The sequence below is a fragment of the Salvelinus namaycush genome, unplaced genomic scaffold (genome assembly GCF_016432855.1).
Source record: "Salvelinus namaycush isolate Seneca unplaced genomic scaffold, SaNama_1.0 Scaffold374, whole genome shotgun sequence".
NCBI lineage: Eukaryota > Metazoa > Chordata > Actinopteri > Salmoniformes > Salmonidae > Salvelinus > Salvelinus namaycush.
The window spans coordinates 149,187-176,422 of record NW_024060719.1 but is presented as its reverse complement, the minus strand read 5'-3'; the positions used below and the strand labels follow the sequence as shown (position 1 = coordinate 176,422).

General features: G+C 46.1%; 1 protein-coding gene across 1 annotated transcript in view; it reads right to left on the bottom strand.

The window, feature by feature from the left end:
• Positions 1-24,721: 24,721 nt before the first annotated feature.
• The window catches only part of LOC120040697 (D(1) dopamine receptor-like), a 4,818-nt gene continuing 2,303 nt past the window's right edge, over positions 24,722-27,236 (bottom strand). The window contains exons 2-3 of the mRNA XM_038985762.1: positions 26,891-27,236; positions 24,722-26,095 (exon numbers count right to left, since the gene is read on the bottom strand). The exon at positions 26,891-27,236 is cut by the window's right edge and continues 474 nt beyond it. Of these exons, the coding sequence (XP_038841690.1) occupies positions 25,452-26,095; positions 26,891-27,236 (990 nt within the window). The 3' untranslated portion in view covers positions 24,722-25,451. The remainder of the gene's footprint in view (positions 26,096-26,890) is intronic.

The following is a 27,236-nucleotide window of genomic DNA, read 5'->3' as shown; positions in this document are numbered from 1 at the left end:
GGGGTGGAGGGGTCGCTGTGTCGTGGTAGGCTATCTGGGAGGGGTGGAGGGGTCGCTGTAACGTGGTAGGCTATCTGGGAGGGGGGGAGGGTTCGCTGTAACGTGGTAGGCTACCTGGGAGGGGTGGAGGGGTCGCTGTAAACGTGGTAGGCTACCTGGGAGGGGTGGAGGGGTCGCTGTAACGTGGTAGGCTACCTGGGAGGGGTGGAGGGGTCGCTGTAACGTGGGAGGCTATCTGGGAGGGGTGGAGGGGTCGCTGTGTCGTGGTAGGCTATCTGGGAGGGGTGGAGGGGTCGCTGTAACGTGGTAGGCTATCTGGGAGGGGTGGAGGGGTCGCTGTAACGTGGTAGGCTATCTGGGAGGGGGTGAGGTCGCTGTAACGTGGTAGGCTATCTGGGAGGGGTGGAGGGGTCGCTGTAACGTGGTAGGCTATCTGGGAGGGGGGTGGAGGGGTCGCTGTAACGTGGTAGGCTATCTGGGAGGGGGGTGGAGGGGTCGCTGTAACGTGGTAGGCTATCTGGGAGGGGTGGAGGGGTCGCTGTAACGTGGTAGGCTATCTGGGAGGGGGTGGAGGGGTCGCTGTAACGTGGTAGGCTATCTGGGAGGGGGTGGAGGGGTCGCTGTAACGTGGTAGGCTATCTGGGAGGGGTGGAGGGGTCGCTGTAACGTGGTAGGCTATCTGGGAGGGGTGGAGGGGTCGCTGTAACGTGGTAGGCTATCTGGGAGGGGGTGGAGGGGTCGCTGTAACGTGGGAGGCTATCTGGGAGGGGTGGAGGGGTCGCTGTAACGTGGTAGGCTATCTGGGAGGGGTGGAGGGGTCGCTGTAACGTGGTAGGCTATCTGGGAGGGGGGTGGAGGGGTCGCTGTAACGTGGTAGGCTATCTGGGAGGGGTGGAGGGGTCGCTGTAACGTGGTAGGCTATCTGGGAGGGGGTGGGGTCGCTGTAACGTGGTAGGCTATCTGGGAGGGGTGGAGGGGTCGCTGTAACGTGGTAGGCTATCTGGGAGGGGTGGAGGGGTCGCTGTAACGTGGTAGGCTATCTGGGAGGGGGTGGGGTAGTGGTTTGCTGTAACAAATGGACAATACAGTTGTATAGTTAATTAGAATAGTGAATAGGTGAGAGGTCAGTATCTTACCAAGTTGAGGTTGTGAAGTTGAGTTAGATTTAGGTGCACATGATGCATGTTCAACCATCAGCAGAGGAACCAACAACCAGAGGAGAAGACAGGACAACATGTCTATGGGGAAGAGAGAGAGAGACATCAACCACAGGAGAAGACAGGACAACATGTCTATGGGGAAGAGAGAGAGAGACATCAACCACAGGAGAAGACAGGACAACATGTCTATGGGGAAGAGAGAGACATCAACCACAGGAGAAGACAGGACAACATGTCTATGGGGAAGAGAGAGACATCAACCACAGGAGAAGACAGGACAACATGTCTATGGAGAAGAGAGAGAGAGACATCAACCACAGGAGAAGACAGGACAACATGTCTATGGGGAAGAGAGAGATACATCAACCACAGGAGAAGACAGGACAACATGTCTATGGGGAAGAGAGAGACATCAACCACAGGAGAAGACAGGACAACATGTCTATGGAGAAGAGAGAGAGAGACATCAACCACAGGAGAAGACAGGACAACATGTCTATGGGGAAGAGAGAGATACATCAACCACAGGAGAAGACAGGACAACATGTCTATGGGGAAGAGAGAGAGAGACATCAACCACAGGAGAAGACAGGACAACATGTCTATGGGGAAGAGAGAGACTCATCAACCACAGGAGAAGACAGGACAACATGTCTATGGAGAAGAGAGAGAGACATCAACCACAGGAGAAGACAGGACAACATGTCTATGGAGAAGAGAGAGAGACATCAACCAATCCCCAACATGTTATTCTTTCACATTAAAAGGTACAACTTGTATGATGACATTCCACAACGAGTAATGTTTCCATCCAGATAAACCACGTAACAAACATACCTAAAGCTGATCCCTTGTTATCCCATATTACAGTATCACCAGAAGTGAACGTTGAGTTACCTGCTGTAAGGAGGTTTCAGTGAAGGATCTGTCAAATGCCTGCGTCCCCGGAGGATCTTTATGCTGCCAACCCTTAACACTGCCCGTATTTATGCCAGCTCTGAGAGATTCACGTCTTCTTATCTGTCACGTCTGAGCCATAAAACTGGAAACAAAGCTATAATAAGGAACAAACTTGTTTTGATCAATAATGATTTAGTTCCTTTTTACAGGAAAGTACAAGCCTTCCAAAACAGGGTTAATGTCCAAAAAGGTAAAACAATAACCCTAGTTGATCATCCATAAAGAACTCATAAAAGATTTTCATGCTGCTTTGGTTGCTGCTTTAAAGCCTGTAATCTGTGTGAGGCCATTACAACAGTTGAGGAAACTGGACCCAACCCGTTACCTACAGACACACCTTGTCTCCTGTCTGCCAGGTCTGAGAGACTGGAAACTGGACCCAACCCGTTACCTACAGACACACCTTGTCTCCTGTCTGCCAGGTCTGAGAGACTGGAAACTGGACCCAAGCCGTTACCTACAGACACACCTTGTCACCTGTCTGCCAGGTCTGAGAGACTGGAAACTGGACCCGACCCGTTACCTACAGACACACCTTGTCTCCTGTCTGCCAGGTCTGAGAGACTGGAAACTGGACCCAACCCGTTACCTACAGACACACCTTGTCACCTGTCTGCCAGGTCTGAGAGACTGGAAACTGGACCCAACCCGTTACCTACAGACACACCTGTCTCCTGTCTGCCAGGTCTGAGAGACTGGAAACTGGACCCAACCCGTTACCTACAGACACACCTGTCTCCTGTCTGCCAGGTCTGAGAGACTGGAAACTGGACCCAACCCGTTACCTACAAACACACCTTGGCTCCTGTCTGCCAGGTCTGAGAGACTGGAAACTGGACCCAACCCGTTACCTACAGACACACCTTGTCACCTGTCTGCCAGGTCTGAGAGACTGGAAACTGGACCCAACCCGTTACCTACAGACACACCTTGTCACCTGTCTGCCAGGTCTGAGAGACTGGAAACTGGACCCAACCCGTTACCTACAGACACACCTTGTCACCTGTCTGCCAGGTCTGAGAGACTGGAAACTGGACCCAACCCGTTACCTACAGACACACCTTGTCTCCTGTCTGCCAGGTCTGAGAGACTGGAAACTGGGCCCAACCCGTTACCTACAGACACACCTTGTCACCTATCTGCCAGGTCTGAGAGACTGGAAACTGGACCCAACCCGTTACCTACAGAAACACCTTGGCTCCTGTCTGCCAGGTCTGAGAGACTGGAAACTGGACCCAACCCGTTACCTACAGAAACACCTTGTCTCCTGTCTGCCAGGTCTGAGAGACTGGAAACTGGGCCCAACCCGTTACCTACAGACACACCTTGTCACCTATCTGCCAGGTCTGAGAGACTGGAAACAAAGTTCGAAAGAACGAGGAAGTGGGAATCAGTCAATATTCGTTTGGAGTATGTCTCAAATCGCACCCTATTCCCTCTATAGTGCACTTCTTTTATCCAGGACCCATAAGGTCAAAACAAGTGCACTAAATAGGGAATAGGGTGCCATTTGAGACGTTCCCAGAATGAATATTGACTGATTCCATCTTCCCAGGCCCAGCCTTCTGTTTGTCTGGGCCTGGGAGGGCATAGGCCCACCCACTTGGGAGACAGGCCCACCCATGGCTGTGCCCCTGCCCAGTTATGTGAAATCCATAGATTAGGGTCTAATGAATTTATTTAAATTGACTGATTTCCACATATAAACTGTAACACAGTAAAATCGTGTGTTGCTTATATACTTTTGTTCAGTATAGAATATGTGCTGATCTAGGATCTGTCCATATCATATTATTCATTAAGCTCTATAGAAGACTAAACTGATCCTAGATCAGCACTCCCACCCTGAGAGGCTTTGTGGACAAGGGTCCAGGGCTAAGATACACAGGTGATGACAGGTGACCACAGGGCCATCTGTACATGCAGTACCCAGTTCATACCACTAGGGGGCCAGACAGTTGTTTTCAATGGAAGTGTGGACAAGGGTCCAGGGCTAAGATACACAGGTGGTGACAGGTGACCACAGGGCCATCTGTACATGCAGTACCCAGTTCATACCACTAGGGGAGCCAGACAGTTGTTTTCAATGGAAGTGTGGACATTGACTCTGTACGGTTTTCATCTTCCAACATCATGCTGTTACAATTACAGAACACACCAGAGTTGTACAATCACCACATCTCTCTTTTACAATTACAGAATACACCAGAGTTGTACAATCACAACATCTCTCCTTCTCGCCCTCTCTCTTGATGCATTTTCACATAGGCCCCTTTCTCAATATGATTCTATACATTTCCTTGTGTCCTCTCCTCGCCTCCTCGTCAAGGAGAGAGAAGACGTGGAAACAGGAACCCCCGAAGGAAAAGAGCTTGTAAGAAAGGAGACTGTCTAGAGTCGTCTCTCCTAATGTCCTGAGAGTTGATCATCGGAGAGAAGGTCCTCTGTGAAATCCTCCAGGTTAGTCATTCACAGCGTTATGGTTACCCTCCAGATGAACCAGCTGAATAACTAATCCAACACTCACATGCCTAAATGTGCACGCACGCACGCACGCACGCACGCACGCACGCACGCACGCACGCACGCACGCACGCACGCACACACACACACACACACACACACACACACACACACACACACACACACGCCTTGAAAGACTGATAAGGAAATTGTAAAGTATCTTGCATTTACATTCAGAAAAGCAATTAACATTGTGATAGGTATCTCATCTCTCTCCCTCTCACCCCCTCGCTCTCCCTTTCTCTCCCTCTCTAGCTTTCTCTCTCTCCCCCTCTCACTTATCTATCTCTCCCTCTCTCCCCCTTCCCCCTCTCGCTCCCTCCCTCTCTCTCCCTCCCTCCCCTCCCTCTCCTCTCTCTCCCTCTCTCTCTCCTCCTCTTTCTCCCCCTCTCTCTCTCTCCCCTCTCTCCCTCTCTCTCCCCTTCTCTTTCCCTCCTCTCTCTCTCCCTCTCTCCCCTTCTCTTTCCCTCCTCTCTCTCTCTCCCTCATCTCTCTCTCCCTCTCTCTCTCCTCCTCTTTCTCCCCCTCTCTCTCTCCCCCTCTCTCCCCTTCTCTTTCCCTCCTCTCTCTATCCCTCTCCCCCCTCTCTCTCCCTCCTTTCTCTCTCTCCCCCATCTCTCCCCCTCTCTCTTTCTCTCTCCTACCACTGACTCTGAGATGACCAGTCTGTGTGTGTCCTTCAGGACACAGAGAGAGAGAGAGAGAGAGAGAGAGAGAGAGAGAGAGAGAGAGAGAGAGAGAGAGAGAGAGAGAGAGAGAGAGAGAGAGACAGAGACAGAGACAGAGAGAGAGAGAGAGAGAGAGAGAGAGAGAGAGAGAGAGAGAGAGAGAGAGAGAGAGAGAGACAGAGACAGAGACAGAGAGAGAGAGAGAGAGAGAGAGAGACAAAAATAGAAAGAGAGAGACAGAGACAGAGAGAGACAGTCTTCCTGAGACATGGACACAAATAATTCAGCTTCTCCAACAGCATTAAGTGCATTAACCCAACCTGGCAACGGGGTCTGGCCATGCTGCACGAACAATAACTGGCAACCCATCTGGCCCTCTTAAGGAAATATTCATCCAGCCTACGTCCCGAATGGCACCCTACATTCCCTCTATAGTGCACTTCTTTTGACCAGGGCCCATGGGCTACAGGTCAAAAGTAGTGCACTATGTAGGGAATAGGGAGCCATTGGAGACGTAAACGTAGACTGCCTCATTAATTTATAGAACGTGGTGTCATTTTCATGAATAAAACTTGTGATGCCTGCTGTCCTGCCTACAGTCTCCTCTACTCTACTAGTGATGCCTGAAGTGATTTCTACAGTCTCCTCTTCTGTTCTAGTGATGCCTGATGTGATACGTACAGTCTCCTTTTCTCTACTAGTGATGCCTGAAGTGATTCATACAGTCTCCTCTACTCTACTAATGATGCCTGATGTGATTCATACAGTCTCCTCTTCTCTACTAGTGATGCCTGATGTGATTCATACAGTCTCCTCTTCTCTACTAATGATGCCTGATGTGATTCATACAGTCTCCTCTTCTCTACTAATGATGCCTGAAGTGATTTCTACAGTCTCCTCTTCTCTACTAATGATGCCTGATGTGATTCATACAGTCTCCTCTTCTCTACTAGTGATGCCTGATGTGATTCATACAGTCTCCTCTTCTCTACTAATGATGCCTGAAGTGATTCATACAGTCTCCTCTTCTCTACTAATGATGCCTGAAGTGATTTCTACAGTCTCCTCTTCTCTACTAATGATGCCTGATGTGATTCATACAGTCTCCTCTTCTCTACTAATGATGCCTGATGTGATTCATACAGTCTCCTCTTCTGTTCTAGTGATGCCTGATGTGAAACGTACAGTCTCCTTTTCTCTACTAGTGATGCCTGATGTGATTCATACAGTCTCCTCTTCTCTACTAATGATGCCTGATGTGATTCATACAGTCTCCTCTTCTCTACTAATGATGCCTGATGTGATGCCTACAGTCTCCTCTTCTGTTCTAGTGATGCCCGATGTGATTCATACAGTCTCCTCTTCTCTACTAATGATGCCTGATGTGATTCATACAGTCTCCTCTTCTCTACTAGTGATGCCTGATGTGATTCATACAGTCTCCTCTTCTCTACTAATGATGCCTGATGTGATTCATACAGTCTCCTCTTCTCTACTAATGATGCCTGAAGTGATTTCTACAGTCTCCTCTTCTCTACTAATGATGCCTGATGTGATTCATACAGTCTCCTCTTCTCTACTAATGATGCCTGATGTGATTCATACAGTCTCCTCTTCTGTTCTAGTGATGCCTGATGTGAAACGTACAGTCTCCTTTTCTCTACTAGTGATGCCTGATGTGATTCATACAGTCTCCTCTTCTCTACTAATGATGCCTGATGTGATTCATACAGTCTCCTCTTCTCTACTAATGATGCCTGATGTGATGCCTACAGTCTCCTCTTCTGTTCTAGTGATGCCCGATGTGATACGTACAGTCTCCTTTTCTCTACTAGTGATGCCTGATGTGATTCATACAGTCTCCTCTTCTCTACTAATGATGCCTGATGTGATTTCTACAGTCTCCTCTTCTCTACTAATGATGCCTGATGTGATTCATACAGTCTCCTCTTCTCTACTAATGATGCCTGATGTGATTTCTACAGTCTCCTCTTCTCTACTAATGATGCCTGATGTGATGCCTACAGTCTCCTCTTCTGTTCTAGTGATGCCTGATGTGATTCATACAGTCTCCTCTTCTGTTCTAGTGATGCCTGATCTGATTCCTACCGTCTCCTCTTCTCTACTAGTGATGCCTGACTAGTGATGCCTGATGTGATGCCTACAGACACCTTTTCTCTACTAGTGATGTCTGGTGTGAGTCCTACAGTCTCCTCTACTAGTGATGCCTGATGTGATGCCTACAGTCTCCTCTTCTTTACTAGTGATGCCTGATGAGATGCCTACAGTCTCCTCTACTAGTGATGCCTGACTAGTGATGCCTGATGTGATGTCTATAGTCTCTCTTTCTCTACTAGTGATGCCTGATGTGATGAGTAGTCTCCTTTTGTCTACTAGTAATGCCTGATGTGATGCCAACAATCTCCTCTTCTCTGCTAGTGATGCCTGAGGAGATGCCTACAGTCTCCTTATCTCTTCTAGTGATGCCTGATGTGATGCATACAGTCTCCTCTCCTCTAATAGTGATGCCTGATGTGATTCCTACATCCTCTCCTCTACTAGTAATGCCTGATGTGATGCCAACAATCTCCTCTACTCTGCGAGTGATGCCTGATGAGATGCCTACAGTCTCCTTTTATCTACTAGTGATGCCTGATGTGATTCCTACATCCTCTCCTCTACTAGTGATGCCTGATGTGATTCCTACATCCTCTCCTCTACTAGTGATGCCTGATGAGATGCCTACAGTCTCCTTTTCTCTACTAGTGATGCCAGATGTGATTCCTACAGTCTCCTCTACTCTACTAGTGATGCCTGAAGTGATTTCTACAGTCTCCTCTTCTCTACTAATGATGCCTGATGTGATTCATACAGTCTCCTCTTCTCTACTAATGATGCCTGATGTGATACGTACAGTCTCCTCTTCTGTTCTAGTGATGCCTGATGTGATTCCTACAATCTACTATTTTCTACTAGTGATAACTGATGTGATTCCTACATCCTCTCCTCTACTAGTGATGCCAGATGTGATTCCTACATCCTCTCCTCTACTAGTGATGCCTGATGAGATGCCTACAGTCTCCTTTTCTCTACTAGTGATGCCTGATGTGATGCCTACAGACACCTTTTCTCTGCTATCTTTTTGTTTCTGTCTCTTCTCATCCTCCTCTCTTTCCTCTCCTGTTTGTGCCTTTCTCCATCACTTCTCCTCTTTTCCTCTCTGTCTCGTCTCTCTGCCTCCTCTCTCTGCCTCCTCTCTCTGTCTCCGCACTATGCCTCCTCTCTATGCCTCCTCTCTCTGTCCCTCTCTCTGTCCTTCTCTCTGCCTCCTCTCTCTGCCTCCTCTCTCTGCCACCTCTCTCTGCCTCCTCTCTCTGCCACCTCTCTCTGCCTCCTCTCTCTGCCTCCTCTCTATGCCTCCTCTCTCCGTCTGCTCTCTCTGTCTCCTCTCTCTGCCTCCTCTCTCTGTCTCTCCCTCTGTCTTCTCTCTCTGCCTCCTCTCCTTCGCCACAGCAGTCTGATCTCTTCTCTTCGCCTCCTCTCTCTGCTTCATCTCTCTGCCTCTCTCTCTGTTTCCTCTCTCTTTCTCCTCTCTCTGTCTCCTCTCTCTGTCTCTCTCTCTAATTCCTGTCTTTCGCTACAGCAGTCTGATCTCCTCTCTCTCCCTCCTCTCTCTGCCTCCTCTCGCTGCCCTCTCTCTCTGCCTCCTCTCTCTGTCTCCTCTCTCCGTCTCCTCTCTCTGTCTCTCTCTCTGCCTCCTCTCTTTCGCTACAGCAGTCTGATCTCCTCTCTCTGCCCCCTCTCTCTGCCTCCTCTCGCTGCCCTCTCTCTCTGCCTCCTCTCTCTGTCTCCTCTCTCTGCCTCCTCTCTCTGTCTCCTCTCTCTGTCTCCTCTCTCTGTCTCCTCTCTCTGTCTCTCTCTCTGTCTCCTCTCTCTGCCTCCTCTCTTTTGCTACAGCAGTCTGATCTCCTCTCTCTGCCTCCTCTCTCTGTCTCCTCTCTCTGTCTCCTCTCTCTGTCTCCTCTCTCTGCCTCTCTCTCTGCCTCCTCTCTTTCGCTACAGCAGTCTGATCTCCTCTCTCTGCCTCCTCTCTCTGTCTCCTCTCTCTGTCTCTCTCTCTGCCTCCTCTCTTTCGCTACAGCAGTCTGATCTCCTCTCTCTGCCTCCTCTCTCTGTCTCCTCTCTCTGTCTCCTCTCTCTGTCTCCTCTCTCTGTCTCTCCTCTCTGTCTCCTCTCTCTGCTTCTTCTCTTTCACTACAGCAGTCTGATCTCCTCTCTCTGCCTCTTCTCTGTCTCTCCCTCTGCCTCCTCTCTCTGTCTCCTCTCTCTGCCTCCTCTCTTTCGCTACAGCAGTCTGATCTCCTCTCTCTGCCTCTCTCTCTGCCTCCTCTCTTTCGCTACAACAGTCTGATCTCCTCTCTCTGCCTCCTCTCTCTGTCTCCTCTCTCTGTCTCTCTCTCTGCCTCCTCTCTTTCACTGCAGCAGTCTGATCTCCTCTACACTAGTTGAAGAAAACCCAGCTGTAATACAAAGCTAAGCCCCATCCCCAGAGGGAGGTTCTGACGTCTGATATAACTTGGACTGTGTCTCAAAGGGCTCCGTATTCCCTATAGGCCCTGGTCAAAGGTAGTGCACTACATAGGGAATAGGGTGCTATTGGGCCCTGGACAAAAGTTGTGCACTTCATAATGAGCCATTTGGGACACATCCTAGGTCACTAACCAGGTCATATGGGATAAGTAGTGGGTCAAAGCTAACATAATGTATAACAAGCTGGATTATGAAGACAACTTGGCATCCTATTCCCTATATAGTGCACTACTTTTGAACAGAAACCTATGGGGTCCTGGTCAAAAGGTGTGCACTATATAGGGGATAGGTTGCCATTTGGTATGCTACTCTGCCTCAGGTTGTAACCACAGAGCCATGACCTAGATGTAAAAGAGAGAAAGAAAGAAAGAAAGAAAGAAAGAAAGAAAGAAAGAAAGAAAGAAAGAAAGAAAGAAAGAAAGAAAGAAAGAAAGAAAGAAAGAAAGAAAGAAAGAAAGAAAGAGAGAGAGAAAGAAAGAGATAGAAGGGTTGGAGGAGAGAAAGAAAAGGCCCGAAACGGTATTGTATTTATACTGTGGCTCACGTGTGTTTTATATTAAACTATCCTGCTGTATCCATCTATGATGATTCTTCATAAAAATATGTCATCTGCCTTCTGTGGATTTTAACTTCAACCACTCCCATTATAGAGATGGTTTCCCAGACCTAAATTAAACCACTCCCATTATAGAGATGGTTTCCCAGACCTAAATTAAACCACTCCCATTATAGGGATGGTTTCCCAGACCTAAATTAAACCAACTCCCATTATAGGGATGGTTTCCCAGACCTAAATTAAACCAACTCCCATTATAGGGATGGTTTCCCAGACCTAAATTAAACCAACTCCCATTATAGAGATGGTTTCCCAGACCTAAATTAAACCAACTCCCATTATAGAGATGGTTTCCCAGACCTAAATTAAACAACTCCCATTATAGGATGGTTCCCAGACCTAAATTAAACAACTCCCATTATAGAGATGGTTTCCCAGACCTAAATTAAACCAACTCCCATTATAGGGATGGTTTCCCAGACCTAAATTAAACCAACTCCCATTATAGAGATGGTTTCCCAGACCTAAATTAAACCAACTCCCATTATAGAGATGGTTTCCCAGACCTAAATTAAACCAACTCCCATTATAGAGATGGTTTCCCAGACCTAAATTAAACCAACTCCCATTATAGGGATGGTTTCCCAGACCTAAATTAAACAACTCCCATTATAGAGATGGTTTCCCAGACCTAAATTAAACCAACTCCCATTATAGGGATGGTTTCCCAGACCTAAATTAAACCAACTCCCATTATAGAGATGGTTTCCCAGACCTAAATTAAACCAACTCCCATTATAGAGATGGTTTCCCAGACCTAAATTAAACCAACTCCCATTATAGAGATGGTTTCCCAGACCTAAATTAAACCAACTCCCATTATAGGGATGGTTTCCCAGACCTAAATTAAACCAACTCCCATTATAGGGATGGTTTCCCAGACCTAAATTAAACCAACTCCCATTATAGAGATGGTTTCCCATACCTAAATTAAACCAACTCCCATTATAGGGATGGTTTCCCAGACCTAAATTCAACCAACTCCCATTATAGGGATGGTTTCCCAGACCTAAATTAAACCAACTCCTCTAGGCGAAAAAAGCACTTTCTTCAAATGAGATGCTCCCTAGGGCTTCTTCCTGAAATGTGCACTCCTTTAATCCCCGTTAGGGACTGAAAGACTGGCTTGGTGCAGACTGAATGTGTCCTGTACTTTCCTTATGCTGATCCAATACTGTTAAATCAGGAGTCAACTAGACTCTAGACTCTAACTGTCTCCAGTCCCACGTCTCGTCATCCTGCTACTCTGTCCTGGATTCCCCTCCGGACCTGCTTACCCTGTCTCAACCCCTCTCGCCTCAGCCTCAGCCTTCGGACCTGGTTTCCATTAACCCGCCCGAGCTTCCCCTGACCTGCACTCCATCTTCCCCCTGTGTTTCAATAAATACCTTGGTTACTTCATCCCAGTCTGCTCTTGGGTTCCCCTGTTCCACTCCGCATAACAATTTGCCTCGATGCGAGCATAGAAGTAGTTTAGTTCGTCTGGTAGGCTTGTGTCACCGGTCAGCTCTCGGCTGTGCTTCCCTTTGTAGTCTGTAATGGTTTGCAGGCCCTGTCACATCCGATGAGCCTTGGAGCCGGTGTTGTACGAGTCGATATTAGTCCTGTATTGACGCTTTGCCTGTTTGATGGTTCGTCGGAGGGCATAGCGGGAATTCTTATAAGCTTCCGGGTCAGAGTCCCGCTCCTTGAAATCGGCAGCTCTAGCCTTTAGCTCAGTGCGGATGTTGCCTGTAATCCATGACTTCTGATTGGGGTATGTACATATGGTCATTGTGGGGACGACGTCATCGATGCACTTATTGATGAAGCCAATGACTGATGTGGTGTACTCCTCAATGCCATCGGAAGAATCCCGGAACATGCTAGCAGAACAGTCCTGTAGCTTAGCATCTACTTCATCTGACCACTTCTTTATTGACCGGGTCACTGGTGCTTCCTGATTTCATTTTTGCTTGCAAGCAGGAATCAGGAGGATAGAGTTATGGTCAGATTTGCCAAATGGAGGGCAAGGGAGAGTTTTGTACGCGTCTCTGGGTGTGGAGTAAAGATGGTCTAGAATTTTTTTCCCTCTGGTTCCACATTTAACATGCTGATAGAAATTTGTTAAAACGGATTTAAGTTTCCCTTAATTAAAGTCCCCGGCCACTAGAAGTGCTGCCTCTGGATGAGCATTTTCCTGTTTGCTTATGGCGGAATACAGCTCATTGAATGCGGTCTTAGTGCCAGCATCGGTCTGTGGTGGTATGTAAACAGCTACAAAAAATACAGACGAAAACTCTCTAGATAGATAGTGTGCTCTACAGCTTATCATGAGATACTCTACCTCAGGCGAGCAAAACCTTGAGACTTCCTTAGATATCGTGCACCAGCTGTTGTTTACAAATATGCATAGTCCGCCACCCCTTGTCTTACCAGACTCCGCTGTTCTATCCTGCCGGTACATCGTATAACCAGCCAGCTGTATGTTGATAATGTCGTCATTCAGCCACGACTCTGTGAAACATAAGATATGACCCATTTTAATGTCCTGTTGGTAGTTTAATCTTCCTCTTCGGTCGTCAAATTGTATTTTTCAATGACATGCACGTTAGCTAGCAGAACGGAAGGCAGAGTGGGTTTATTCGATCGCCCTCTTTTTCTGTTCCCGGGAAAAGCAGTATGTCCTTTACGTCGGACACAAAGGGAAAAAAAGCTTCTGCCAGTTCATGGTGAGTAATCGTGTTTCTGATGTCCAGAAGGGATTTTCGGTCATAAGAGACGGTAGCAGCAACATTATTGACAAAATATGTTAAAATATAAGTTGAAAACAACGCAAAAAAACTAACATAAAAACATAGTTGATACACTCTCTCTGTATCGTCAGCCTCAATGGTGGACTTTCACCTGAAGCCAATCAGGAACAACAATAACAACCCTTCTATAGCAGAAACCACCCAGACCCCTCTTCACTGTCTCATGTTCACATAGTTACTCCTTCAAAAGCACATGCATATCAACATCACGTCGGTTTCTGATTGTCTACTCTCCTTAATCTGGATTAATATTACATCACCTCGGTCTCTGTCTACTCTCCTTAATCTGGATTAATATTACATCCCCTCCTTCACTGGAGTGATCTGAAATAACTGACCAGGTGAAAGTCATTAAGTCTAATGATGAGCGGTCACCGTAATGGTGGAGTTCCTGCCCGACTGCGTTACAGCAGATGCCAGATCTCACAATGGCCTGGATAGACATGTGACATGTCTGCTAACCACATCATATAACACAGCAATCAGATACCCGACTGCACAGTCGATGACGTGGCAAGCAACCATTGGTTGATGCAATGCAATGCCTGCACATTGGATGTCTAGGCGGGGAGGAATTCTACCGTTGGTTTGTCCTGACAAGTCTCAGGCTAGCCTGGAGAAATCTAGTCTGTTTGTGCTAACATTCTACTCATGGAATGGAAAGGAGTGAAAAGTTAGCACAAACAGACTGGATTTCTCCAGGCTAGTCTTAAACTACCTGAATTCTCACACATACAGACACTCAAGGATATTGTATATCTTAAATGTGTATTCACATGAACTTTCCACAGTTCATCATGACAAATATTGTACATCTCTCTCTCTCTCTCTCTCTCTCTCTCTCTCTCTCTCTCTCTCTCTCTCTCTCTCTCTCTCTCTATCTCTCTCTCTATCTATCTATCTATCTCTCTCTCCAGCAGTGTAGCATCAGTTGACTAACCCTCCCTCCTCTCTGACCTGTCATGTGTACTTACTTCTCAATTTAACCCTGACACATACCCCAGACAGTTAAAACCAATTAACAGTTCCCACGGGAACCATTATCTGCCGCACCTGCTGCCCTCAGGGCACATTTGGCCTTCGCACACCCAAGTGGCAGGAAATGGGTGGAGGTGTGCTCCAGTAGCTTCCCTAAGCAGTAATGGTAGTAGATCTGAAGGGAATGAAGGATATGAAACAAGGACAGTCATTAGGCAGACTCTTATAGACCGCCTGCGTCCGAAATGGCACCCTATTCTCTATGTAGTGCACTACTTTTGACCAGGGCCTATTGGGCTGTCGTGCACTACTTTTGACCAGGGCCTATTGGGCTGTCGTGCACTACTTTTGACCAGGGCCTATTGGGCTGTCGTGCACTACTTTTGACCAGGGCCTATAGGGCTGTCGTGCACTACTTTTGACCAGGGCCTATTGGGCTGTCGTGCACTACTTTTGACCAGGGCCTATAGGGATGTCGTGCACTACTTTTGACCAGGGCCTATAGGGCTGTCGTGCACTACTTTTGACCAGGACCAATAGGGTGCTATGTGGGATGTAACCTATGTCTTTAGAATAAAGTCTTTAGAGAAATAAACTTTAAAATTACATAAAATGTCTGCCTAGTTTGCAGAGGAATACAATTTAAAAAATACCCTTATATACTGTAGACATTATGATAATACCCCTATATACTGTAGACATTATGATAATACCCCTATATACTGTAGACATTATGATAATACCCCTATATACTGTAGACATTATGATAATACCCTTATATACTATAGACATTATGATAATACCCTTATATACTATAGACATTATGATAATACCCCTATATACTGTAGACATTATGATAATATCCTTATATACTGTAGACATTATGATAATATCCTTATATACTATAGACATTATGATAATACCCTTATATACTATAGACATTATGATAATACCCCTATATACTGTAGACATTATGATAATACCCCCTATATACTGTAGACATTATGATAATACCCCTATATACTATAGACATTATGATAATACCCCCTATATACTGTAGACATTATGATAATACCCCCTATATACTGTAGACATTATGATAATACCCCTATATACTATAGACATTATGATAATACCCCCTATATACTATAGACATTATGATAATACCCCCTATATACTGTAGACATTATGATAATACCCCTATATACTATAGACATTATGATAATACCCCTATATACTGTAGACATTATGAAAATATCCTTATATACTATAGACATTATGATAATACCCCCTATATACTGTAGACATTATGATAATACCCCTATATACTATAGACATTATGATAATACCCTTATATACTATAGACATTATGATAATACCCCTATATACTATAGACATTATGATAATACCCCTATATACTGTAGACATTATGAAAATATTCATTCTGTGGCAGCACAATGACCAAACAATATACTGTATGTGAGGCTCTTGATCATATCTTTGATCATGACACTGGTGAGGAGGAGAGAGTCCTTGTTAAACTTTGACACAAAGTCGTCTGTGATAAATAGCACAATATGTTTCATCGGAGTATTTGTTTTAGTCAAAATAATCCATACATTATACTCACAAACGAGTTGTATGAGCTCAGGTCAATGAGGCCTACAGGCCATAAATAGCAAGTAGAAGTTCACAACGTGTCATGTTCACAAGAACTTAAGTTGATAAAAAAGATCTAACACAACATTAAGTGATATGTATTATTATGGATTTATAATCAGCTATAATGGGGCGGCCATTTTGGACCTGGGACACAGAATGAATTAACATGAAGCGAACACAACAGGAGGGTTAAGATGACGTGGTAAACCCTGTTACGGTCGACCCTGTTACTTTATTTGGTACTTAATAGGCACTTAATATAGTCATTTATTATATTTACCTCTTGAGATGGAAAAGTATTATTGTGCTCTTTGTGACAGAATGTTGACAATGGGTGGAATCAGAGTTTTTTTGTTTTACCAAGTTACACTTCCTAAATGGCCTGAATTGGTGGAACGACCCTTAAACAGCTGCATGATGGCTTGAATTGGTGGAACGACCCTTAAACAGCTGCATGATGGCCTGAATTGGTGGAACGACCCTTAAACAGCTGCATGAAGGCCTGAATTGGTGGAACGACCCTTAAACAGCTGTATGAAGGCCTGAATTGGTGGAACGACCCTTAAACAGCTGCATGAAGGCCTGAATTGGTGGAACGACCCTTAAACAGCTGCATGATGGCCTGAATTGGTAGAATGACCCTTAAACAGCTGCATGATGGCCTGAATTGGCATGTACATCCAGACAACAGCTTACATCTGTATGCAGGTTAAACTAGCAGCTTGGTATGCAGGTTAAACCAGCAGCTTGGTATGCAGGTTAAACCAGCAGCATACATCTGTATGCAGGTTAAACCAGCAGCTTACATCTGTATGCAGGTTAAACCAGCAGCTTGGTATGCAGGTTAAACCAGCAGCATACATCTGTATGCAGGTTAAACCAGCAGCTTACATCTGTATGCAGGTTAAACCAGCAGCTTGGTATGCAGGTTAAACCAGCAGCTTGGTATGCAGGTTAAACCAGCTGCTTACATCTGTATGCAGGGTAAACCAGCAGCTTACATCTGTATGCAGGTTAAACCAACAGCATACATCTGTATGCAGGTTAAACCAGCAGCTTGGTATGCAGGTTAAACCAGCAGCTTGGTATGCAGGTTAAACCAGCAGCTTGGTATGCAGGTTAAACCAGCAGCATACATCTGTATGCAGGTTAAACCAGCAGCTTGGTATGCAGGTTAAACCAGCAGCATACATCTGTATGCAGGTTAAACCAGCAGCTTACATCTGTATGCAGTGTTAACCAGCAGCTTACATTGTATGCAGTTTAAACCAGCAGCTTACATCTGTATGCAGGTTAAACCAGCAGCTTACATCTGTATGCAGGTTAAACCAGCAGCTTGGTATGCAGGTTAAACCAGCAGCATACATCTGTATGCAGGTTAAACCAGCAGCTTACATCTGTATGCAGGTTAAACCAGCAGCTTACATCTGTATGCAGGTTAAACCAGCAGCTTACATCTGTATGCAGGTTAAACCAGCAGCTTACATCTGTATGCAGGTTAAACCAGCAGCTTGGTATGCAGGTTAAACCAGCAGCTTACATCTGTATGCAGGTTAAACCAGCAGCTTGGTATGCAGGTTAAACCAGCTGCTTACATCTGTATGCAGGTTAAACCAGCAGCTTACATCTGTATGCAGGTTAAACCAGCAGCTTGGTATGCAGGTTAAACCAGCTGCTTACATCTGTATGCAGGTTAAACCAGCAGCTTGGTATGCAGGTTAAACCAGCAGCTTACATCTGTATGCAGGTTAAACCAGCAGCTTACATCTGTATGCAGGTTAAACCAGCAGCTTGGTATGCAGGTTAAACCAGCAGCTTACATCTGTATGCAGGTTAAACCAGCAGCTTACATCTGTATGCAGGTTAAACCAGCTGCTTACATCTGTATGCAGGTTAAACCAGCTGCTTACGTCTGTATGCAGGTTAAACCAGCAGCTTGGTATGCAGGTTAAACCAGCTGCTTACATCTGTATGCAGGTTAAACCAGCTGCTTACATCTGTACGCAGGTTAAACCAGCAGCTTACATCTGTATGCAGGTTAAACCAGCTGCTTACGTCTGTATGCAGGTTAAACCAGCAGCTTGGTATGCAGGTTAAACCAGCTGCTTACATCTGTATGCAGGTTAAACCAGCAGCTTGGTATGCAGGTTAAACCAGCTGCTTACATCTGTATGCAGGTTAAACCAGCAGCATACGTCGTGCTTACGTCTGTATGTAGGTTAAACCAGCAGCTTACATCTGTATGCAGGTTAAAGGTTAACAGTTTAAAACAACATTCCTATAAAATATGACATATAAGCGAATATGTTTGATCTTTACATTTTGACAGAGTTTAAATGAAGGATGAAACAAGGACAGTAATTAGGCAGAGTCCATTATAGACTGTAGCTAGGTTTCCATCCAATTGAAACAAGGACAGTAATTAGGTAGAGTCCATTATAGACTGTAGCTAGGTTTCCATCCAATTGAAACAAGGACAGTAATTAGGTTTCCATCCAATTGAAACAAGGACAGTAATTAGGTAGAGTCCATTATAGACTGTAGCTAGGTTTCCATCCAATTGAAACAAGGACAGTAATTAGGTTTCCATCCAATTGAAACAAGGACAGTAATTAGGCAGAGTCCATTATAGACTGTAGCTAGGTTTCCATCCAATTGAAACAAGGACAGTAATTAGGTTTCCATCCAATTGAAACAAGGACAGTAATTAGGTTTCCATCCAATTGAAACAAGGACAGTAATTAGGTTTCCATCCAATTGAAACAAGGACAGTAATTAGGTTTCCATCCAATTGAAACAAGGACAGTAATTAGGTTTCCATCCAATTGGTGAAAGATTTTCATGTAAATATTTAAATATCCGCATAAAAACAATATGCACATTTTCCCGCCAGATGTTTCCATCAAATTGATTTGTTGTAGATAAAAGGCTGTGCGTGATGACATAGTACACATTAAAAAATGACTTGTGCACTACTGTATGTAGAGAGAAAGAGAGATGTAGTCCACCTGTCCACCCCAGTCCACCTGGCCTTGCTGCTGTTCCAGTTTCAGCTGTTCTGCCTGCGGTTATGGAACCCCTACCTGTCCCAGACCTGCTGTTTTCAACTCTTAATGATCGGCTATGAAAAGCCAACTGACATTTATTCCTGATTATTATTTGACCATGCTTGTCATTTATGAACATTTTGAAAATCTTGGCTCTCTCTAATTCCTCCTTCTCTCTTTCTTTCTCTCTCTCGGAGGACCTGAGCCCTAGGACCATACGTCAGGACTACCGGGCATGATGACTCCTTGCTGTCCCCAGTCCACCTGGCCTTGCTGCTATTCCAGTTTCAACTGTTCTGCCTGCGGTTATGGAACCGCCACCTGTCCCAACCTGCTGTTTTCAACTCTTAATGATCGCTATAAAAGCCAACTGACATTTATTCCTGATTATTATTTGACCATGCTTGTCACTTATGAACATTTTGAACATCTTGGCCATGTTCTGTTATAATCTCCACCCGGCACAGCCAGAAGAGGACTGCCCCCCTCATAGCCTGGTTCCTCTCTAGGTTTCTTCCTAGGTGTTGGCCTTTCTAGGGAGTTTTTCCTAGCCACCGTGCTTCTACACCTGCATTGCTTGCTGTTTGGGGTTTTAGGCTGGGTTTCTGTACAGCACTTCGAGATATTAGCTGATGTACGAAGGGCTATATAAAATAAACTTGTTGTAGAGAGAAAGAGAGAGGGAGCTCTGGTTGTGAAGTTAAATTCAACTCTAATGATGGTTTTGTCAAAAGGAATGTAGCGTTATATGTGCTTTGTGAATGTGCCCACTCTGGTTTAGGCTCGTGCACTCCAGCCAACAGCTGGCAGATACGGGTAGGCTACTTACAATGACATTATTATGGACAAAAGAGCGACATTATTTGTATTTGTCAAAGTGCAAGCCAGCAGAAGGGGAGTCCCTCAATTTGAGTTTAATTGACTTTACCTTGAATATTACAGCCCATTTGTGTAGGCTATTCGGCAGACAAAACTGCTCAACAATAAATAGTGGCTGAAATTCATCCTCGTTGTTAGGCTATTTGATATGTAATTTTAATAAAAAAACGTTTATAAATAGCAGCTAAATACGATTTAGAGCTATAGATAGTACACTGCATAATGAAACAAACCCTAGTAAGCTCGTGTTTTGAGGGTGGACTGACTTTATAATTTGGCATTAACAGATTGGTTTTGCGCACAACTTTCTCTCCGAGCTGGGAGAGAGCGCGAGGACGGCGCAGATAACGCTGCTATCAGCTCTTAGCCAACACAGGACTGTTGTGGACTCTAAAATAAATCAGTTGGTTGCTGATTCGTATGCTGTTGCATCGAACATTTAGTTTACAATCTGCAATGTTTGAATTTTCAACTTTAATCACTGAACAAGTAAATACATTATTGTCACCAGCCAGCAGTCTACAAATGGCATTATTACGACACCGTGTATTCCTAAAGCTTGGTGAAATATTAGGCTTAACATGAGAAAATGACCACCAAATAGGCCTTCCAACAAACATTGATCCATTATCTAAAGCAAAGCTCTGGCACCCCAGAGGGGGTCCAGTGAACCTGAGTTTTGCCAGTGAACTACTCAACATTATGTGTAGATCGGTCAGGCGACGCATTACGGATTTGACACGGACTACAGCCAAAAGCTTTACACATTTAAACATTTGTAAAAAAATATATATATATATTATAATAATACACAATTAAAAAATAACATACCAATAAAACATTTACTTCAAATAAATATGTTGGTATTTTAACTCTATTTGTTTTTCAGATGTGTGTGTAGGCCTTAGCATTTGTTCTTGGCCTTCTATTACAGAATGTTGGAGCGAACACCATTCTAGAACACTGTAACTAGATGAGACAATAACAGGAAGAAGAAGAAAGGGGACAGTCATTGGTTGTGTTACTGCATGTTTTATTGAGACCCTGGAGGTGTGTTGAATGAATCCGTTACAGACGAGTGGTGTGCCAGGATGTACCAGTGTGTTGTGGTTCAGGAGCATGGCTTAGAAGGTCCAACACTCCCATGTGCACTTTCTCTCGCTCTTTCTGTCTCTCTCTCTCTCTTTGTGTCCCTTTCTGTCATCGTCTCCCTGTCCCTCCTCTATCTCTGTTTTTGTTTCTCTTTCCATCCATCTCTCCCACATCCCTCCCTCCCTCTCCCTCTCTCCCTCTCTCCCTTTCTCCCTCTCCCTCTCCCCACTCTCCCTCTCCCTCTCCCCACTCTCCCTCTCCATCTCTCCCCACTCTCCCCTCTCCCTCTCTCCCCACTCTCCCACATCCCTCCCTCCCTCCTCCCTCTCTCCCACTCTCCCTCTCTCCCTCTCCCCACTCTCCCTCTCTCCCTCTCCCCACTCTCCCTCTCCCCACTCTCACTCTCCCTCTCCCCGCTCTCCCTCTCCCCACTCTCTCCCTCTCTCCCTCTCTCCTGCCTCTCCCCCTCTCACCTCTCCTCTCTCCCTCCCCTCTCTCCCTCTCTCCCTCTCTCCCTCTCTCCCTCTCCCCTCTCTCCCTCTCCACTCTCCCTCTCTCCCCTCTCTCCCCCTCTCTCCCCTCTCCCTCTCCCTCTCTCCCCACTCTCCCTCTCCCCACTCTCCCTCTCCCCACTCTCCTCTCCCTCTCCACTCTCCCTCTCTCCCTCTCCCCACCTCTCCCTCTCTCCCTCTCTCCCTCTCCCTCTCTCCCCTCTCCCCACTCTCCCTCTCTCCCTCTCTCCCCACTCTCCCTCTCCCTCTCTCCCCTCTCCCTCTCTCCCTCTCTCCCCCTCTCCCTCTCCCTCTCCCTCTCCCTCTCTCCCTCTCTCCCCTCTCTCCCTCTCCCTCTCTCCCCTCTCTCCCTCTCTCCCCACTCTCCCTCTCTCCCTCTCCCCTCTCCCCCTCTCCCTCTCTCCCTCTCTCCCTCTCCCCTCTCCCCTCTCTCCTCTCACCTCTCTCCCTCTCCCTCTCTCCCCACTCTCCCTCTCTCCACTCTCCCACTCATCTACCTCTCCCCACTCTCCCTCTCCCCACTCTCCCTCTCCCCACTCTCCCTCTCTCCCTCTCTCCCTCTCCCCACTCTCCCTCTCCCCACTCTCCCTCTCTCCCCCTCTCCCACATCCCTCTCTCCCTCTCTCCCTCTCCCCACTCTCCCTCTCTCCCCCTCTCCCACATCCCTCTCTCCACTCTCCCTCTCTCCCTCTCTCCCTCTCCCCACTCTCCCTCTCTCCCCTCTCTCACTCTCTCACATCCCTCTCTCCCTCTCTCCCCTCTCTCCCCACTCTCCCTCTCCCTCCCTCTCTCCCTCTCCCTCCCTCTCTCTCCCTCTCTCCCTCTCCCCACTCTCCCTCTCTCCAAAGACCTTTCCTGTCCTGTTCACAGTACATCACATTGACCTTGTTTCATACAGATGTTGGATCTAAATTTGAGCCAGTTTGCTAAATAATCCTGCAGCAACAAGAAATATGGATTATTATGTGGATTACAATTAATGGACATTTTGTTAAGGTTTGATGCATTGATCGTAATGGAAAAATCAAGTTTCAAATTTCAATGTGTAAATTGTAAACTTCAGAAGCCTTTTCAACCTAAAACTCACTACACATTTACATTTTCCTGCATAGCAGGAAAGTTCTCCTGCAACATGGTGATCAAATTACGATCCTACATCAGTATGACTCAGTATGTCCCAAATGACCCTGGTCAAGAGTAGTGCACTATATAGGGAATAGGGTGCCATAGGGTCCTGGTCAAAAGTAGTGCACTATATAGGGAATAGGGTGCCATAGGGTCCTGATCTAAAGTAGTGCACTATATAGGGAATAGGGTGCCATAGGGTCCTGATCTAAAGTAGTGCACTATATAGGGAATAGGGTGCCATAGGGTCCTGGTCAAAAGTAGTGCACTATATAGGGAATAGGGTGCCATAGGGTCCTGATCTAAAGTAGTGCACTATATAGGGAATAGAATAGAGTTCCATTCGGGAGACAGACTCAGTCATTCACAACAACAACAACAAATAAACAAAAAGAAGAGAAGAGGAGAAACACTGCTGCTGCTCAGCTTTCCACCAATCAGAGAGCAAACACATGATGACAGGTTAACAGTCCAGGGAGAGAACCTAGAGGTGGGAGGGAGAGAGAGGAGGGAGGTTACGCAACTAACACACCATCTATGTCTCTCTCTGTCTGTCTCTGTCTCTCCATTTCTCTCTCTCTCCATTTCTCTCTCTCCATTTCTCTCCATTTCTCTCCCTCTCTCTCTCTCTCTCTCTCTCTCGCTCTCTCTCTCTCTCTCTCTCTCTCTCTCTCTCTCTCTCTCTCTCTCTCTCTCACTCTTCCTCCCCCTCTCTCTCTCTCTTTCACTTTAAACACAGACACACAGACACTCTCTCTCTCTGGGCTTATCTTTTAGTCAGAGGCACATACACACATTCTGCATGTTAGGTTATGGATCGGAGAGATTTGATTCAGGAAACGGCACGCAAAGCCAACCAACCTCACGGGTTACAATATGCATCCTGGGTTCAAATACTATTTGAGAAAATGAATTGAATTGATTGGATCAAAATTGGTAATTTTAAATAATAGGATTCAGATAATATTCAGTAAATATAGTACCCAACATCTGATTTGGACCAAACGTCTTCCTATCAATGAGTAAGACAATCCAAAAGTCACCCACGGACCCCTCATACCCATGCCAATCCAACTCAACAACCAGTATACAAGCATCAGTTCTCTATGTTGGACAAGTAGTATGAAGCTGCGGCTTGGAGTATTGCATCTTCATACTATGTCATGTATTCCCTGTGAATATGGTGATGTGTTTTTCCCCCTGTTCTGAGAAATTAGTAATTGAAGTAGCCTGCATAAAAAGTAGTGTGAACGTTATGACAACTAGATGCAGCTGTTCCTGTGTTTATTAAATAGATCACGTTTCCTTTGCAACTTTTGGGTTTAAAGCAATACCTTTTGGCTCATTATGAAAATAAATTGTGTGGTCAAACTCACAATTCAAGCCAGTCATTCATGAAGATTCAGTTTGTCCTTCTGTGCCAACCATGCATGAGGCAGGTCGCACTAACCCTAATCAGGGATAGGATGTGATTAACAAATGAATGATTTCTTGCTCGCATGAGAGAGGGATAATGGGAGAGGGAGAGAGAAAGGGAGAGAAGAGTAGAGAGGACGTGTTTAAGAGGAGTGGAGTAGAGATGGGACGAGGGAGGGAGGGAGGGAGGGAGGGAGGGAGGGAGGGAGGGAGGGAGGGAGGGAGGGAGGGAGGGAGGGAGGGAGGGAGGGAGGGAGGGAGGGAGGGAGGGAGGGAGGGAGGGAGGGAGGGAGGGGCGAGAGGAATAGAGAGAGTGGAGAGGAAGATAAGTGAGAGAGAGATGGAGAGGAGGATGAGGTGTGGAGAGAGAGCGGGGAAGACAGGGAGAGAAAGAGATGTAGAGAAAAAGAGAGAGGGAGCTCTGGTTGTGAGACTTTGTTACTGTATAATAGATGCTTAGAAATACCCAGGATGGACTTTTCATCATCGTCACCGTGACATGACATCACACAAGATCCCCAGGGCCTGGAGAAATAATCCCTGATAATCTGAGAAATACAGAGGGATGTGTCCCAAAGGACCCTGGTCAAAAGTAGTGCAATATATAGGGAATAGGGTGCCATTGGATCCTGGACAAAAGTAGTGCACTACAGCCCTATAGGCCCTGGTCAAAAGTAGTGCACTACAGCCCTATAGGTCCTGGTCAAAAGTAGTGCACTACAGCCCTATAGGCCCTGGTCAAAAGTAGTGCACTACATAGGGAAGAGGGTGCCATTTCAGACGCAGGCGGTGTCACACTTCCCCAACAAATAAAGCCCACGGGTCCAGAACAGATATGATGGTAATGACGGTTGAGAGACGGCAGTAGAAATAGAAATCTAGATCAGCTCAGGGAAGATCTATTCTACTCTTCTAACATTCTATCCCCTTCGCAGACTTAGACCAATCAGGAGTTGATATTGACCTAATGATATTGACCTACACCAATCAGGAGTTCATATTGACCTAATGATGTTGACCTAATAATGTTGACCTAATGCAATGGCAGCATAGAACAGTGTTTTTCAATGTGGTTGTTTACCATTACTATCATTACCATCATTACCATTACTATCCTTTTATCCTTGAGGGACCACTTCCATAAAAACAGGTCAGATCAGCAATATATCACAGAGCTCTGGGGGTTCAGGAACTACAGCTGGAGAAACCTTAGTCTAGAGCATTGGTGGAAAATGTCCCTGTTTTAATCAATCCTCAATGCTTTTTCATCAAATTGGCCAATGAATGTTTTGGATAAACCTGTTATAGCTATTTCCTGGATATATGTAATCGATTAACAGCTGAGACAATAGTAGTAGTGGATTCATTTAAAATGAAACGACTACAGACATCAATGGTACGGTCAGTTTGGCACAGTTTGAAAGTTCATTAGAAAGTTTGTGAGGGAATCATCTGAGTCCGTTGTCCCCTGTCCGTTACGTCTATTTTACAATCCTCCATGGGACAGGCGCACACCGCCTCTGGTTGCGTTATCGTCCCTCTACAGTTCGTTAACGTTGCCGGTGGCGTCCGAGAGAGACCTGCCACGCTGTCCCCTCTTCCTCTAACCGGATCCACCTCACAGTCACACACCGGCTCCTCTACAGCTCCTCTACGGTCCGTTAACGGTGCCGGTAGCACCCTCCCCCTAACCGGGTCGCGGATTACACCAGATGTGACGCTACCTCTACCGGCGCCACAGCCGGTATCGTAAGCCACGCCCATCTCCATTGTGTGGAGCGAGTTCTTCTTCTCCGTCACGGCGCCGACGGCCTCGTTGCTCGCCAAGACAAAGCTCTCCGCGCGCGTGACGCTCGTCGTCCAGCCGCCGAAGCACCCGTTGTCTCCACGGCAACCCAGCAAGCGGAGGAACGCCTCGCGGAACTCAGTGTTGAAGGCGTAGATGACGGGGTTTAAGGACGAGTTGCTCCAACCGAACCAAACGAAGACGTCGAAGGTGGTTTCGCTGACACAGTACAGGTGGGAGGATTGGGAGGAGGGGTCTGACACAGTTCTGGAGGCTGTACCTGGACCTGTGTGTGGGGGAACATGGGCATGAGAGTTAGACAGGGATCGTGTTCCTGGCTGCTCTCAGATCAGTGATATTTCATAAATAGTTGTATTGTTCTGGCGCTTTAACCAAGAGTTGAAATATTGTCTGGACAGGAATGTAAAACTGAAATGTAAACTTATTTTAACTGAAGTGTTTAAAAGAAGGTTCAGGAAGGTTGTTGTGCTCGGAACAACGGGCTCCGAAACACGCACTGCCTGGGGTTTCTCTATAAAAAAGGAAAAAACAAACTATCTAACTCTAACCTATCACATGACCTAGTTAGTCTATCTAACTAACCTATCACATGACCTAGTCTATCTAACTCTAACCTATCACATGACCTAGTTAGTCTATCTAACTAACCTATCACATGACCTAGTTAGTCTATCTAACTAACCTATCACATGACCTAGTTAGTCTATCTAACTAACCTATCACATGACCTAGTCTATCTAACTCTAACCTATCACATGACCTAGTTAGTCTATCTAACTAACCTATCATATGACCTAGTCTATCTAACTCTAACCTATCATATGACCTAGTTAGTCTATCTAACTAACCTATCACATGACCTAGTTAGTCTATCTAACTCTAACCTATCACATGACCTAGTTAGTCTATCTAACTAACCTATCACATGACCTAGTTAGTCTATCTAACTCTAACCAATAACAACTATTGAAGGGAATTATGTTGCCGACCTGAACGTTCTTTCAACGTGACAATTGATAATACATTGATGTATTTGAGGTGAAAGGTCATAGTAGTCTACCTGGGCAGAAAGGCATGGCACAGTTGAGGATGAAGAAGGGGGACCAGCAGAAGACGAACACGCCCATGATGACAGACAGAGTCTTCAGAACCTTGGTTTCCTTCCTAATGGAGTACCTCAGGGCCCGGTGTGGGGGAGGAAGATCAGGGTGATGATGATGTTTTGGGGAATTGGTAGTTTGGAGAAAGATGGAGCAGCGGTGTTTAGAACGAAGAGGAGGATGATGACGGCGGTGGAAAGCGTGCACGTGCCCATCTGCATCCACATCCACGTGCGCGTCCGAGCGGCAGTTCTGCGCGTGTTCTGCGGCTCGCTCCAGAGAGGATATCCTGCGTATCTGGACCTG